Source organism: Sapajus apella, unplaced genomic scaffold, assembly GCF_009761245.1.
Source record: "Sapajus apella isolate SASKATOON/1434 unplaced genomic scaffold, GSC_monkey_1.0 scaffold7, whole genome shotgun sequence".
NCBI lineage: Eukaryota > Metazoa > Chordata > Mammalia > Primates > Cebidae > Sapajus > Sapajus apella.
Window position 1 is genome coordinate 47,453,386 of NW_022436947.1, and position 16,377 is coordinate 47,469,762.

Below are 16,377 nucleotides of genomic sequence, written 5' to 3' on the forward strand. Positions count from 1 at the left end.
TATTCAATGCCATTTCTGATTAAAATCCACTTAGTATGTTATATAATTTAACTTAAGTCAGTATAGAGAAAGAACTGTCCTATGTGATGTAGCCAGGAGAAAGTCTTTTTAAAATATTATTATTCAATATGCATATAATCTATTTAGATATTTATAAATATATATTTCTTCAAATACTGTATGCATAAAATGCTCCTCAATTAACAAATGTCATTTTCCTTTTTATTCTACAGTAAATAAAAACAATAAATATTATTGATAGCTCAATTATAAAAAATTTAAATCTTTGATTTAGAATTAGCTTTAAATACTTGGAAGTGGGTGGTCTGTTCTTAATACCTTTTTATTTGATTTTTTAATAAAAATAACATAACAACAGCATTTTTGTATGATTTGTTTTCACAGAAAGATATTTTTAAAAAGAAAAAGAAAGTAAAGAAAATGTTGGTCAAGGTTTTCAGGAGTTTAGAAAACTGCATGCCTAAAATGTTGGGTGGACTAAATAGAATTGATTTTTTTTTTTTTTTTTTTTTTTGCCTAACCTAGATGATAAATGTCTAATTTGGACTGTCCATGTGGCATGCAGTTCCTAAATTAAACTCTTTCAGAGACTGCTGTTTTTAGCAAAAGAGGGGGAAGTGAGACTTAGACAACACCCTTGCTCTTTCTATACAAGTGCAGCCAAGTTGTCTAAAATTCGAGTTCGGCCAATTCACTGCATAGCTCATTGCTTGAGCTATAGCAGGACCCCAGAAACTTAAAGCAATCACATTGAAAGCCCCTGAACGGGGTTTATGCTAGTCTAGAGTCTAGCACAGAGTGAAGAAGAGAGTGTGGTACCCTTCCCATTTCTCTACTCCGCCCCATTCTGAAGCACAAACTACCTGTGTGAGACCTGCTCCCTAGCGTCCAACACAGAGTATCCAAGGAAGCATCTGGCATTCATCTCGAGAACTATCAAAAAGTGTAACGATTTAGAGTAGAGGGGAAAAGGGAGTCAGTAAAAGGTGTAGATGGTATTATTTATTTTCACGTCCAGTCACTTGCCTCTGGGCTTCTAACAAAGGTCCTTCTTCGCCCTCCTCCAGGTGGCAAATCTGCTGCGGCTCTTCCAGATTCCTCAGATCAGCTACGCGTCCACCAGCGCCAAACTCAGTGACAAGTCACGCTATGATTACTTTGCCAGGACCGTGCCCCCCGACTTCTACCAGGCCAAAGCCATGGCCGAGATCTTGCGCTTCTTCAACTGGACCTACGTGTCCACGGTGGCCTCCGAGGGCGACTACGGAGAGACGGGGATCGAGGCCTTCGAGCAGGAAGCTCGCCTGCGCAACATCTGCATCGCCACGGCGGAGAAGGTGGGCCGCTCCAACATCCGCAAGTCCTACGACAGCGTGATCCGAGAACTGCTGCAGAAGCCCAACGCGCGCGTCGTGGTCCTCTTCATGCGCAGCGATGACTCGCGGGAGCTCATTGCCGCTGCCAGCCGCGCCAACGCCTCCTTCACCTGGGTGGCCAGCGACGGCTGGGGCGCTCAGGAGAGCATCGTCAAGGGCAGCGAGCACGTGGCCTACGGCGCCATCACCCTGGAGCTGGCCTCGCAGCCCGTCCGCCAGTTCGACCGCTACTTCCAGAGCCTCAACCCCTACAACAACCACCGCAACCCCTGGTTCCGGGACTTCTGGGAGCAAAAGTTCCAGTGCAGCCTCCAGAACAAGCGGAACCACAGGCGCGTCTGCGACAAGCACTTGGCCATCGACAGCAGCAACTACGAGCAAGAGTCCAAGATCATGTTTGTGGTGAACGCGGTGTACGCCATGGCCCACGCCCTGCACAAAATGCAGCGCGCCCTCTGTCCCAACACTACCAAGCTTTGTGATGCTATGAAGATCCTGGATGGGAAGAAGCTGTACAAGGATTACTTGCTGAAAATCAACTTCACGGGTAAGCAAAGAACCTTTAAACATCTTCGGTGGTGCAAACAGGTGAAATCAAGCAGGAAACAAATGCCTCTGTGCCCAACTCAGAAATAATTGTTTCAGAGTCATAAAAAGGGTTCAAAGTGTTAACCAAATATTGCAGGAAGCATTAGGATGGTTCTTTATTTATTTCTGAATTAACATCTTGGCTGGTACACGACATGGCAATGAAAGGCGCCCCAGGCTGGGCTGACAGCCCACTGTGGTAGCTCCCTAGATTAGGGCCAGGCTAGATTTGAGCTCCTTGTTGTTGTTGGCTGCAGGATTATGGCATGTGTGATATGGGCATTTAATCTTCTTTAGCAGAATTGGAAGCTCTCTAGGGAACATGAACTTCCAAGCCTTCCTTGTGGGTGATTTGAGCAAAAGAATCTCATAACTTTCACAGTGTGTGTGTGTGAGAGAGAGAGAGAGGGGAAAAAAAAGTCACTGTTTTCCCAGAGTGTAATTAGGGGCAAAACAGAAAAGATGCCCAGACCATTCAGTTTACTTTTCTGCTATACAGAAACATTTATATGTCATTAATAGTTGGGGATTTTCTCAAATTATGCTAGAAAACAAAACCTTTTCTGTGAGCTTGCATATAGGCAGGTTGAAGACTAATGGAAGTCATTATAATAGCATAGTGAGCATATTAAGGTGTATTCAAACTAGCTTTTGCTGCCTCTTTATTTATTTCTAAATATAGTCTAAATATTTCTAACTATAATATTGCATTGAATGCATTATTACATAAAATAGGCAAAATCTTTACATCTACATTCTCTACTAGGGTTCATGGGATATTGGTTTATTAAGGCACTGGTTCTGTGTACTATAGCTTAATCCCAAATCATAAAATAGTAATATTTTGGGGCACAAAGATTTTGATGCCAAAAACATTACAATAATAACATGCTTTCATCAATCTAAATTACTAATACCTCGCGTGTATTCTAGTATGCACAGTGTGTAGTCTGCTTCAATGGAGTTATCCTCCAAGACCTGAAAGTTTATATGCTCAAGTCATACTACCATTGGTGCAAATGGCAGTTCTCCTCATCTCACTTATAAGTGGTCACTCAGAAGTCAAGTGGTCTATGAAATCACAGGCAGTAATGAAAAAAAGACCTCATGACCACTGGCTTCTATTCCATAATTCTTACCTGTAAGGCAGCCTTGAAAATAAGCACAAAAATTACCAGCCTGCCTTTTGGATATCTTTTTTATTTCCCCAGAGAGGGCCAAAAGTAGTCAAAATCAATTAATTTAGTAATTCCTGCTATACATCTGATGGATATCACTTCTTATCATTAGAATGACTATTAAAAGTGGTAAGGATTAAACTTTTTCTGTGCCCTGTATTCCCATGAGTGCATTTTATATAGAAATTAAAAAAAAAAAAAAAGTCAAGGAGTAATAAATCAGCATTTATCCCCAAACCCCAGATCAGTTCCTATTGTCATCTCTTAAAAATGAGAATGGACCTTGGAGTCAGTAAAAAAAAGATTATCTTTACACTAAAAGTAAATGAACTCTCAGGTATTCATAAAAGGCATCTGCAATGCACTTAATTCTTAAAGATGAATAATAATTCAGCACATACTCCCCATCAGACTACCCTTCAGGGTATTATTTATCTTTATTCACCACATATATTAATTAACTTTGTTAGTCTAGTTCATTCCTTACTTCTTAGTGTGCAAATAAACAAATACATTCACTCATCAACAGCTAAAATGAAAGGAACTCTTAGAATTCAGAGAGCCTTTGCAAGGTGATTTATGTAACCAAAATATGTTCCTTCATTCCAGTGACTTCTTGGGTCTTAAAAGGCAAAGAAAAGTAAAGTAAAGAAATAAGGCCATCATTTGGATAAACAAAACAAAACAAAATGAAAGTATCTTCTTTTTGTCTGTCTTGTTCAATTACTCGTTTCAAGTCTACCATTCAGTTTGGCTGTGCAAACCTGACCACAAAATGCTATTTTAGCCTTCTCAATTTGTCAGACATTACTAGTCATTCTTCATCTCTGAAGAGAGTAGGAGGGTGAAAAACAAATTTAAACTGCATAAAAGAGAGGGAATTTAGACCAGCCACAAGGTAAATATTCTTAGCAGTGAGAATTGGACAAGAAAACGCATTACTAAGGGAGAATACCAAGATGCTAAGTTAGCTAACTGGTACCTGTAAAAAATAAGTCAAGAAACTGATGATAATAATATAATGCAGATTTCAGTTTACAGTAACCTGTATATGACTAAATATATGTATATTTTTAACTTAGATCTAGGTAAAAGGTTTTAAGTATGTATGCATTATTACTGCTTTAAGATTGAGATGCACTATGGAATATTTTTTCCTAGCTATTGAAAAGCAGATTTGTTTTACTTTTGTTCTGAAACAGTATCTTTGTTTTTCTAACTTGAATATTGTGGCAATAAACTAGGCACAATAGTACACACTTAGCCGACACTAAACAATCTGTTCAATTAGGCTGAAAAAGTCTTCTGGCCATTTGCATGCACTCAATACATTTACTCACAGGTTCTTCTGACAAGGGACACTTTTAGCCAATTCTCTAACAGCTCTCATCATTATAAGATTAAAAAACTAGGCCTCCTGAGAATTTTTAAATGGATTAAAATACTCCCTGGTGCTCTGGTGTGTTCCCACTAGCTAATTACAGCATTGGTCAACTCACCATGAATCTTGTTTGAAGCTGACCCAGTTTAAATATTCCTTTTGCAAAACAGATTTTTAGAATTATGCCTTGCTAAAGATTATTCTAAGTAATAATCTCTCCTGGCATAGGATCTAACTACTGTCCAGGTCTCTAGGCTCATCTCCAGCTGTATGCTCCACCTTCACTCTTCCTTCCATTAACGCTATTTGCAGTTCCCTGAACACACCATGCCTCTATTTTGCCTGTATACTTTCTGTGAATGCTAGTTCTCAACTACAAGACTCTTTCCCCACTCCCACCTGCCTTATCTGGCACCTTCAGATACTCTTGTGTCTCTTCGAGATTCAATTAATTAATAATTCCTTTCAGAATCATTCCTACACTTTCCAAAGTATAGGAAGGGGCATTTGTCTCAGTCTGGAACATTCCTATACTGTCCCAAACTGAGACGAATTTTGGGAATTTTGCCTTCCCTCATAATTTTATCCAATCCACCAAAATCTCTGTTGCTCTACCTGCAAAATAGATCCAGAATCTGATCACTTATCATCATCTCAACTGCTACCATCCTGGTCCACACCACCATCTCTAGCCTCTATTTCTGTGATACTCTACTAATTGATTTATTCTTGCCTACCTCCAACCTAGCTCCCATAATCTATTCTCTACACGATATCCAGGATGCCCTATTAAAATCTAAGTCAGACAATGTCCTTCCTCTACTCAAAGCCACTTGAGTTCCCTTGTTTCGCTCATAGTGAAAGTAAACATCTCCTGGACAGCCCCACCTGCTCTGCCCATACCTATCCTTACTGCTCTCCTGTCCTCACCTTTTACTCTCCTTCTTTCTCACTTCATTCCAGTCACCCTTGTGTCCAACATTAGGGCTTTTCCACTGCCAGTTCTCTCTGCCTATATTGCCCCATCCCAGGTATTTCTGTGGTTAACCAGTCCCCTACTTCTTTCAAGTCTTCATTTAAATGTTATCTTCTCAATGTGACCTACTCTGGCCATTCCTAACAGTCCAATGCGTTACCCTCAACCCCTACTACAGCTGCCCCTATTTCCCTTGTAACCTGCTCTACTTTTTGTTTTTACCACATGATTTTTCCCCTTCCATCGTACTATATCATCTATTACTTTCATATTTATTCTTTATTGTTTGATCTTCACATTAGAATATAAGCTCCACAGAAACAGAAATCATTATCAGTTTTGTTTTACGAATGCATCCCAAGCATAATAGGTGCACAGTAAATATTTGTTGATTGTGGATAGCACTTAACACCCAAACTTATGTTTTCTTCTCTATCTTTATTACTAGATTGTGGGCTCTTTCAAGGCATAGCATATATATTTCATATCTGATCTCAAATACTAGCATGGTTTCTGGTAGAGAGCAAGCATTATATAAATGTTTACAGAAGGAATGAGGAATTATAAAAATAACCAATTGATTTATAATATGATGACTTTGGAAAAATTTAAATGTATAAGTTTTGTTCATTAACAAATGAATGTCAAGAAAGAAAAATGTATGACTTCTGGCGTGGCTTGCTTTTACCTACATACTCTCCTTTAGTTATATTCTATCATTTCTTTTGAGATAAATGTAACCAAATATCATTAAAGCTACAAGAGACCCATCACTATTTTATAGATGAATCCCCAGAATTGAAAGTGATTTGTACAAGGTCATTCAGCTGGTTAGTAACAGAGGCCAGGACTGAAATTTATGTCAACTGAACCCAGTGCTGCTTTTGTATCTGTACAAGGACTCTGGGAAATTGATATATTCGATCCCAAACTTCTACCACAGTTTCTGGTGCACTCCAAATATTAACGAAATGCTACTGAAGGAAGGAGAGATAATCAATATGTTTATAATATGTTTTCTTTTTGTTTATTTTAAAGATACCTTTAATGCTTCTGGTCCACTTTCTCAGTTGACACAAAGGTGGTTCATCAAACACCCAAACTTTGAAAGCTGAGCCTTGGATTCCAAACCTTAGTATACTTAAAAATAAATAAAGCTTCAAATCATTTTTAATTGGTCAATAAAATTGCTTCCATGTGTAAGAGTCATGTCATCCAGAATCCCAAAGTAAATATTTAAATGAGAATTATGTTTAGTGTCATATGAACTTTCAAACTTACTTTGAGTAAATTTCATGAGAGTTCGTGATGTAAAAAGAAAACTTAAACTATGCAATACAGTTAAGGAAAAGGAAGTAGCAAGGTCTATGAAACATCTAAAGAAATGGGATAATCACTGTGATTGTGTTCATAGTACAGTACATTCTCTCACTTTTTATCCTGAGACCAGTTCCAGAAAGTCAAATAGAATAAAATCATAGAGTTACAAAAGGCCTTCCTCAAAGATGAGCTTGCCCCTACTTCTCACTTGACAGAGGTGAAAATTCAGGATGTCAGCATTATTATCTTCACTTACTGAAGCACACAAAAGTGAACTCAACTGTCAGGGAGATGTGGTAACCAGAGTACACCCAATTTGAAGGAAAAAAGAAGGAGCTTACCTTTGCTAAATGTAATTGCCAGAAGTACCCCAAGACACATCCAATGTCACACAGGTATTGTCTCAGGAATAACATTTATGTCATTCCTCTCTACAATTTTCAGGGTTAGGCTAAACTGTCTGAGAATGGAGAAATTGAGAACTTGACACAAAAGAAAATTCATCCAAGTTCACATAATGAATAAGTGACAGAGTAAACTGCCCAGTCCCGATTTAGTCATTCATTCCACAGAGACGTTTAGATGTCATGCTGGGACCTGAGGACTCAACACTAAACAAGACAGATGCAGTCCCTGCTTTGTGGAGTTTACACTAGCATTCAACCACCAAAAACAACTCTAAAGTATAAAAGCATTATTATTATGGCCTACACTATTAAGGTGTTACCCTAGGATTTTTGTTCTGCTTTGGTTCAGATTAGGAAATGATTATGTGTCTTATGCCCAGAAAATATCTAGGATACCTGAAGAAATCTTACTCCTAAGGCTTCACTTATATGTGAAGAGGACAATTCCCTGTTCCTGATGGACTGGTGATCATAACAGGACTGAACAGCATGCACAGCTAAGCTAAGACAGTTTTCTTTTTTATTTGTTTGCTTGGTTGGATTAGTTCGTTGGCTGCTTTTTTTTTTTTTTTTTTTTTTGGTACTAGTGAAGAGACAGACTACTGAGATCAGAGACCTAGAACCTGGTGGAGACAGGCCAGCCCTGTTCTTATGTTTACAATTTTCTACACCTGGAAGAGGAGCAGAGGCAGAAAATGGGTAGTCCAGCCTTGCCACCCTACTCACCTCTGTGTCTGACTCATCCAATAGGAACAAGGATGGCTCCTAGTTGGAACTATAATCACAGAGCACAGGCCAGGAAGGGCAGATTTTCTGGGACGCTGCACTCCAAGGAATAACATTTTAGCTGGCCCCAACCCAGCAAGGCTCTCCTCTTGAAAAGTACAGGGCCATCCAAGGCACAGTGAGGAAGCCAAAATGGTAATGGCCACATCTTTAGATGAATGGGCTTTGAAGTTCCTGAAAGAGCAAACTGCTCTTGATCTTGCTTCCTCCCCTGGAACATTTGTAGTTCCCACAAAAGCACAGAAACTTGTTCCAGCTCTGCTGATCAAAAGCATTTCCAAAATGTAAAGATAAATATCCTGTACTTCTTTCTTCCCCTTTCTCTCTGGTCAGCTTCCTGGGGTCACAAGAATAAGATTTAAACCCCAAAGGGCACCACTAATGTGGTCACTTATTTGTTTATGCACCGTGCATCTGTGCTTTGGTGTCTTAGAGGCTTGAGAAATTATTCCCATTTTAAGGTCATGCAGTGGAGAACAGGAGCCTCTAGGAAACCTAATTTTCCACTTAGGCCTGTCCTTTTGCTGCTGCTTATTATTTTTACTATTATCATTATAGTTGCTATTATTGTCATTGTTATTTAATAATCCCTAATTTATTATGATTCACTTAAACATCCTGTCTGTGAGGCAGAAAAAAGTGATCATCCCCAATGAAGTATGAAATAAATGGATTGTACCACCTTGATAGTCAGAAAAAAGTACAAGAAATATGCGATCTCCTTGATGTTTTGAGACTTTTTGGACACTGTGGTATATTTACAGGAATATCACTTGCAAAGGTATCTGGAGATTGGACAAAACTATTCTAAGCCTTTTATTTTTAGATTGGAACTAAAAAAAATAAAAATAACTAAAATAAATCAGTTTATCTATGTTCCTTTCAAGATATCTTGTATTATCCCACAACAACATAGTCTTTTGAAAGTTTCTAATCTCTGGAAACTTTGTCATAGTTGAGTTCAAAAACATGTTTTTCCCACTTCTGTATACCTTTATTCTATTACTCATCCTCAGCGGGACACTAGGAAGCCAACATAGAGAAAGGAAGTATTTTTAGTGGGTTCAGAAAAGCTATCAGATTGTTGTACTCATCAGGATAGCAATCACATACTGAAATAGAGGGATGTTCTCTAAAGAACTTTAAAAGATTATACTGTTATCCAACGGAACAAGAGAGAATGGGGAGTCCATCCTAAAGTCGAGTTTAGTAAGCCTTCACAGAAATGTAGCAAAATTCTCATAATGCCTGAACAATGAGCATACATCCTAAAAATTAAGGATATTGATGTTATATATTAGCTCTGAGGAGAAGGCATTGAGAAAATGGCTAAAGAACTTGAAGTTAAGAGTCATTTTCACCGCCTCTTAACGTAAACACTTAGCAGGGGTCCACAATGCTCCTTATCACTTTATGTGACATCAGCAGGCAAGGTTACCTAGTCAGTCTTTATGTTTCTTCCCCGAACCCCTAGCACTGTTCCTGGGGCTACTGTACCTACACTCCAAACTACGATAATCAAAGGATTCATTCCACTGTCTAAAGTATATCAGTTTGTTAACGTGGCAGAGTCCCCAGAAGTTATAGTAATAACATTCCAGAATATTCAAAGATTTAATTCTATTTTTTCTTTTAAAAAAAATAAACAATTTTTCTTGCATAGAGTTGACCATAATTTAAATTTGCAACATAACATCTCAACTACCAACTATAAAATCATATTCATACACACAGAGCTGCTGGACCAAGTATGATTAGATGTTCTAAGACTGCCATTAACATTAACTTACCACTTGACCATTCATCCTTCCTAGCACACAAGTAAGTAACAAAAGTTTTTCGAATATATCTTTTTTAAACTAAGGCAATTTAATGTATTACTTTAAGCAGACACTTTGGAAAAGATGATAATTTCTCTTTTAGTTTTAGAATGGGGTTGACTCATACAGAATCCAAGTGTAGAAGGGTAGTTTAAGAGCCATTGGTCTAAGTTATTTATTATTATTATCATTATCATTATTTTATTTATTTACTTTGAGACAGAGTCTCACTCTATCACCCAGGCTGGAGTACAGTAGCTTGATGTTGCCTCAATACAACCTCCTCCTCCCAGATTCAAGAGATTCTCCTGCCTCAGCCTCCTGAGTAGTTGGGATTACAGATGCCTGCCACCATGCCCAGCTAATTTTTGTATTCTTAGTAGAGACAGGGTTTCACCACGTTGGCCAGGCTCATCTCAAGCTCCTGACATTGTGATCCACCTGCCTTGGCATCCCAAAGTGTAGAGATTACAGGCGTGAGCTACCATGCCTGACCATTTGTTTAATTTTTATTTTATTTTATTTTATTTTAAGTTCTGGTATACATGTGCAGAACATCCAGGTTTGTTACATAGGTAAATGTGTGCCATGGTAGTTTGCTGCACCTATCAACACATCACCTAGATATTAAGCCCCATATGCATTAGCTATTGATCTTGATGTTCTCCCTCCCCCCGTATCCCTGACAGGCCACAGTGGGTGTTGTTCCCCTCCCTGTGTCCATGTGTTCTCATTGTTCAGCTCCCACTTGTAAGTGAGAACATGTGGTATTTGGTTTTCTGTTCCTGTGTTAGTTTGCTGAGGATAATGGCTTCCAGCTCCAACCATGTCCCTGCAAAGGACATGATTTTGTTCCATTTTATGGTTGCATAGTATTCCATGGTGTATATGTACCACATTTTCTTTATCCAGTCTATCATTGATGGGCATATGAGTTGGTTCCATGTCTTTGCTATTTTTAATAGTGCTGCAATAGACAGAATGATTTATATTCCTTTGGGCATATACCCAGTAGTGAGATTGCTGGGTCAAATGGTATTTCTGGTTCAAGGTTTTTGAGGAATCACCACACTGTCTTCCACAATGGTTGATCTAATTTACACTCCCACCAATAGTGTAAAAACATTTCTATTTCTTCACACTCTTGCCAGCATCTGCTGTTTCTTGATATTTTAATAACGTTTATTAAGAAGTTTTAGTTCCTTGCAGATTCTGGATATTAGCCCTTTGTCAGATGAATAGATTGCAAAAATTTTCTCCCATTCTGTAGGTTGTCTGTTCACTTTGAGAATAGTTTCTTTTGCTGTGCAGAAGCTCTTTAGTTTAATTAAATCTCATTTGTCAATTTTTGTTTTCATGGCAATTGCTTTTGATATTTTAAGCATGAAATCTTTGCTCGTTCCCATGTCCCAAATTTTATTGCCTAGTTTTTTTTTCCTAGGGTTTTTATAGTTTTGGGGTTTACATTAAAGTATTTAATATGTTTTGAGTTAATTTTTATATAAGGTACAAGGAAGGGATCTCATTTTAATTTTTTGCATATGGCTAGCCAGTTTTACCCGCACCATTTATTAAAGAGGGAATCCTTTCCCTATTGCATGTTTTTGTCAGGTTTGTTAAAGATCATATGATTGTTGTTGTCTGGTCTTATTTCTGAAATCTCTATTCTGTTCCATTGGTCTATGTATCTGTTTTTGTACCAGTACAATGCTGTTTGGGTTACTGTAGCCTTGTAGTATAGTTTGAAGTCAGGTAGTATGACGTTCTTTTTGATTAAGACTATCTTGGCTATATGGGCTCTTTTTTGGTTCCATGTGATTTTTAAGTAGTTTTTCCTAATTATGTGAAGAATGTCGATGGTAATTTAATGAGAATAGTACTGAATCTATAAATTACTTTGGTCAGTGTGGCCATTTTCATGATATTGATTCTTCCTACCCATGAGTATGGAATGCTTTTTCATTTGTTTGTGTTCTCTCTTATTTCTTTGAGCAATGGTTTGTAGTTCTCTAATTTGTTTTGTCTGTGTACCCACCCAAATCTCACCTTAAATTGTAGCTCTATAATTTCCATGTATCATGGAAGGGACTCAATGGGAGGTAATTGAATCATGGGGGCAGGTCTTTTCTATGCCATTCTCATGATAGTTAATAAGTCTCATGAGATCTGAAGGTTTTATAAAAGGTCAAGTCCCCTGTGAATGATCTCTTGCCTGCCACCATGTAAGACATGACTTTGCTCCTCCTTTGCCTTCTGCCATGTTTGTAAGGCTTCCTCACCCATGTGGAACTATGAGTCCATTAAACATCTTTTTCTTTATAATTACCCAGTCTCAGGTATGTCTCATTAGCAGCATGAAAACAAACAAACTAATACAGTAAATTTATCAGTAGAGTAGGGTGCTGCTCTAAAGATACCTGAAAATGTGGAAGTGACTTTGGAGCTGAGTAAAAGGCAGATGTTGGAACAGTTTGGAGGGCTCAGAAGAAGACAGGAAAATGTGGGAAAGTCTGGAACTTCCTAGAGACTTGTTGAATGGCTTTGACCAAAATGCTGATAGTTATATGGACAATGAAATCCAGGTTGAGGGAGTCTCAGATGGAGACAAGGAACTTGTTGGAAACTGGAGCAAAGGTGACTCTTGTTATGTTTTAGCAAACAGACTGGCAGCATTTTGCCCCTGCCCTAGAGATTTGTGGAGCTTTGTACTCAAGAGAGATGATTTAGGGTATCTAGCAGAAAAAATTTCTAAGCAGAAAAATCTTCAAGGTGTGACTTGGGTGCTGTTAAAGGCATTCAGTTTTATGTTCACAGAGATATGTATTGGAATTGGAACTTATGTTGAAAAGAGAAACAGAGCATAAAAGTTTGGAAAATTTGCTGCCTGACAATCTGATAGAAAAGAAAAATCCAATTTCTGAGGAGAAGTTCAAGCCACCTGCATAAATCTGCATTAGTAGAGAGGAGCCAAATGTTAATTGCCAAGACAATAAGGACAATGTCTCCAGGACATGTCAGAGACCTTCACAGAAGACCCTCCCATCACAACCCAGAAAGCCTAAGAGGAAAAAATGGTTTCCTGAGCTGGGCCCAGGGCCCCGGTACTTTGTGCAGTCTTAGGACTTGGTGCCCTACATCCCAGCTGTGGCTAAAAGGGGCCAACGTAGAGCTCAGGCCATTGCTTCACGGGGTGCAAGCCCTAAGCCTTGGTGACATAACATGGTGTTGGTCCTGCAGGTACACAAAAGAGAAGAACTGAGATTTGGGAACCTCAGCCTGGATTTCAAAGGATGTATGGAAACACCTGGATGTCCAGGGAGAGGTATGCTGCAGGGGTGGCACCCTTATGGAGAACCTCTGTTGGGGCAGTGTAGAAGGGAAAAGTGGGATGCAATCCCCCACACAGAATCCCCACTGAGGCACTGCCTAGTGGAGCTGTGAGAAGAGGGCCACCATTCCAGACCTGAGGTTGGTAGAACCACCTACAGCTTGCACCATGCACCTGGAAAAGCCAGAGACACTCAATGCCAGCCCATGAAAGCAGCCAGGAGGGAAGCCGTACCCTACAAAGCCAGAGGGTGGGACTTTGACTCCATGTCCTACATCCAGGTCATGCTCATGCAAGACCATGGGAACCCACCTCTTGCATGAGCATGACCTGGATGTAAGACATGGAGTCAAAGGAGACCATTATGGTGCTTTAAGATTTGACTGCCTTGCTGGATTTTGGAGGTGCATGGGGCCTGTAGCCCCTTCATTTTGTCCTATTTTCCCATTTGAAATGGGTGTGTATACCCAGTGCCTGTACTCTCATTGTATCTAGGAAGTAACTAACATGCTTTTGATTTTATAGGCAAGGGACTTGCCTTGTCTCAGATGAGACTTTGGACTGTGGACTTTAGAGTTAATGCTGAAATGAGTTAAGACTTTGGGGGGCTGTTGGGAAGGCATGATTGGTTTTGAAATGTGAGGACATGAGATTTGGGAGGGGCCAGGGTTAGAATGATATGGTTTGGCTATGTCTTCACTCAAATCTCATCTTGAATTGTATCTCCCACAATTCCCATATGTCATGGGTTCAACCCAGTGGGAGGTAATTGAATCATAGGGGCAGGCCTTTCCCATGCTGTTCTCCTAATAATAAATAAGTGTCACAAGATCTGATTGTTTTATAAAGAGGAGTTCCCCTCCTCTTGCCTGCTAGCATGCTTATGTGACTTTGGTCCTCATTTACCTCCTGCCATGATTGAGGTGAATGAGGAACTCCCCAGCCATGTGGAACTGAGTCTATTACATCTCTTTCCTTTATAAATTACCTAGTCTTGGGTATGTCTTTATTATCAGAGTGAGAGCAGACTAATACATTTTCCTTGAAGAGGTCCTTCACTTCCTTTGTTAGCTGTATTCCTAGGTATTTTACTCTCTTAGTAGCAATTGTGAATGGAAGTTCATTCATGATTTAGCTCTCTGCTCATCTATTGTTGGTGAATCGGAATGCTTGTTATTTTTGCACACTGATTTTGTATCCTGAGACTTTGCTGAAGTTGCTTATCAGCTTAAGAAGCATTTGGGCTGAGACCATAAGCTTTTCTAGATAAAGGATCATGGCATCTGCAAACAGAGAGAGTTTGACTTCCACTCTTCCTGTTTGAATACCTTTTATTCCTTTCTCTCCACTGATTACCCTGGCCAGAACTTCCAATAATGTATTGGATAGGAGTGAAGAAGGAGGGTATCCTTGCCTTGTGCCAATTTTCAAAGGGAATGCTTCCAGCTTTTGCCTAATCAGTATGATATTGGCTATGGGTTTGTCATAAATGGCTTTTAATATTTTGTGGTATATTCCATCAAAACCTAGTTTATTGAGAGTTTTTGCATGAAGGGATATTGAATTTTATCAAAGGCTTTTTCTGTTTCTGTTGAGATAATCGTGTGTTTTTTGTCTTTAGTTCTGTTTATGTGATGAATTATGCTTTTGATCTATATATGTTGAACCAGGCTTGCTCCCAGAAGATTAAGAAACTCACTCAAACCACACAACTACATGGACATTGAAAAACCCGCTTCTGACAGACTCCTGGGTAAATAATGAAATTAAGGCAGAAATCAAAAAGTTCTTTGAAACCAATGAGAACAAAGAGACAATGTGCCAGAATCTCTGGGATGTAGCTAAAGCAGTTTTAAGAGGGAAATATATAGCACTAAATTCCCACATCAAAAAGCTAGAAAGATCTCAAATCAGCAACCTAACATCACAACTGAAAACTAGGGAACCAAGGTCAAACAAACCCCAAAGCTAGCAGAAGGCAAATAACCACAAATATCAGAGTGGAACTGAGGAAGATCGAGACTTTAAAAAGAAACAAAAACAACAACAACAAAAAAAACCACCATCAAAAAAATAAATGAATCCAGGAGTTGGTTTTTGGAAAACAATAATTAAATAGATAGACTGCTAGCTAGATTAATAAAGAAGAAAAGAGAGAAGAATCAAATAGACACAATAAAAAATAATAAAGTGGATACTGCCACTGACCCTACAGAAATACGAACAACCATCAGAGAATACTATAAACACCTCTACACAAATAACTAGAAAATATAGAAGAAATGTACAAATTCCTGGACACATACATTTTCCCAAAGCTGAACAAGGAAGAAGTTGAATCCTTGAATAGACTAATAGTAAGTTCTGACATTGAGATGGTAATAAACAGCCTACCAACTAAAGAGAGCCCAGGACCAGACATATTTACAGCTGAATTCTACCAGAGATACAAACAGGAGCTGGTATATTTTTTCTGAAACTATTTCAAACAATTGAAAAGGAGGGACTTTACCTCAACTTATTGTATAAGGCCAGCATATCCTGATACAAAACCTTGCAGAGATACAACAACAACAAAAAAGGAAGCTTCAGGCCAATATCCCTGATGAACATTGATGCAAAAATCCTCAATAAAATATTGGCAAACCTAATCCAACAGCACATCAAAAAGCTTATCTACACAGTCTAAGTTATTTAAATTGCACTTTGAGACAAGATTATGCTTTCTACCCCTATAATAAACAAGTTGGCTAGCAACTGGTCTCATATTTTACCATAAAAAACTTTTTTTTTTTTGAGACAGAGTCTTGCCCTTTCATCCAAGCTGGAGTGCAATTGCACGACCTCGACTCACTGCAACTTCCGCTTCCTTGGTTCAAGTGATTCTCCTACCTCAGTCTTCCAAGTAACTAGGAATACAGGCATGTGCCACCATGCAAGGGTAATTTTTGTATTTTTAGTAGAGACGAGGTTTCACTATGTTGTCCAGGATGGTCTCATACTCCTGACCTTGTGATTTGCCCACCTCAACCTCCCAAAGTGTTGGGATTACAGGCATGAGACAGCGCACCTGGCTACCATGGAAAACTTACAAATTTGCTCCTCATGCTACAGCAAAGAGAGAATTGGGAATTGAGTGTTTTAGAGCTAGTGCTGCTAGAGAATCTTATTTTTTAATATGGAGAGGATTTGTGGG

General features: G+C 38.9%; 2 protein-coding genes across 4 annotated transcripts in view; one reads left to right on the forward strand and one right to left on the reverse strand.

Annotated features, from left to right (window-relative positions):
- The window catches only part of GRM3 (glutamate metabotropic receptor 3), a 218,499-nt gene that overhangs the window by 142,596 nt on the left and 59,526 nt on the right, over window positions 1–16,377 (forward strand). For all 3 annotated transcript variants that reach the window (XM_032276479.1, XM_032276481.1, XM_032276480.1), the window contains exon 3: window positions 1,089–1,944. In XM_032276479.1, the coding sequence (XP_032132370.1) occupies window positions 1,089–1,944 (856 nt within the window). The remainder of the gene's footprint in view (window positions 1–1,088; window positions 1,945–16,377) is intronic.
- KIAA1324L (KIAA1324 like) overlaps window positions 10,803–16,377 on the reverse strand; it is a 267,444-nt gene continuing 261,869 nt past the window's right edge. Inside the window, exon 25 of the transcript XR_004268401.1 lies at window positions 10,803–10,820. The gene's annotated coding sequence lies outside the window, so the exon portion shown is untranslated. The remainder of the gene's footprint in view (window positions 10,821–16,377) is intronic.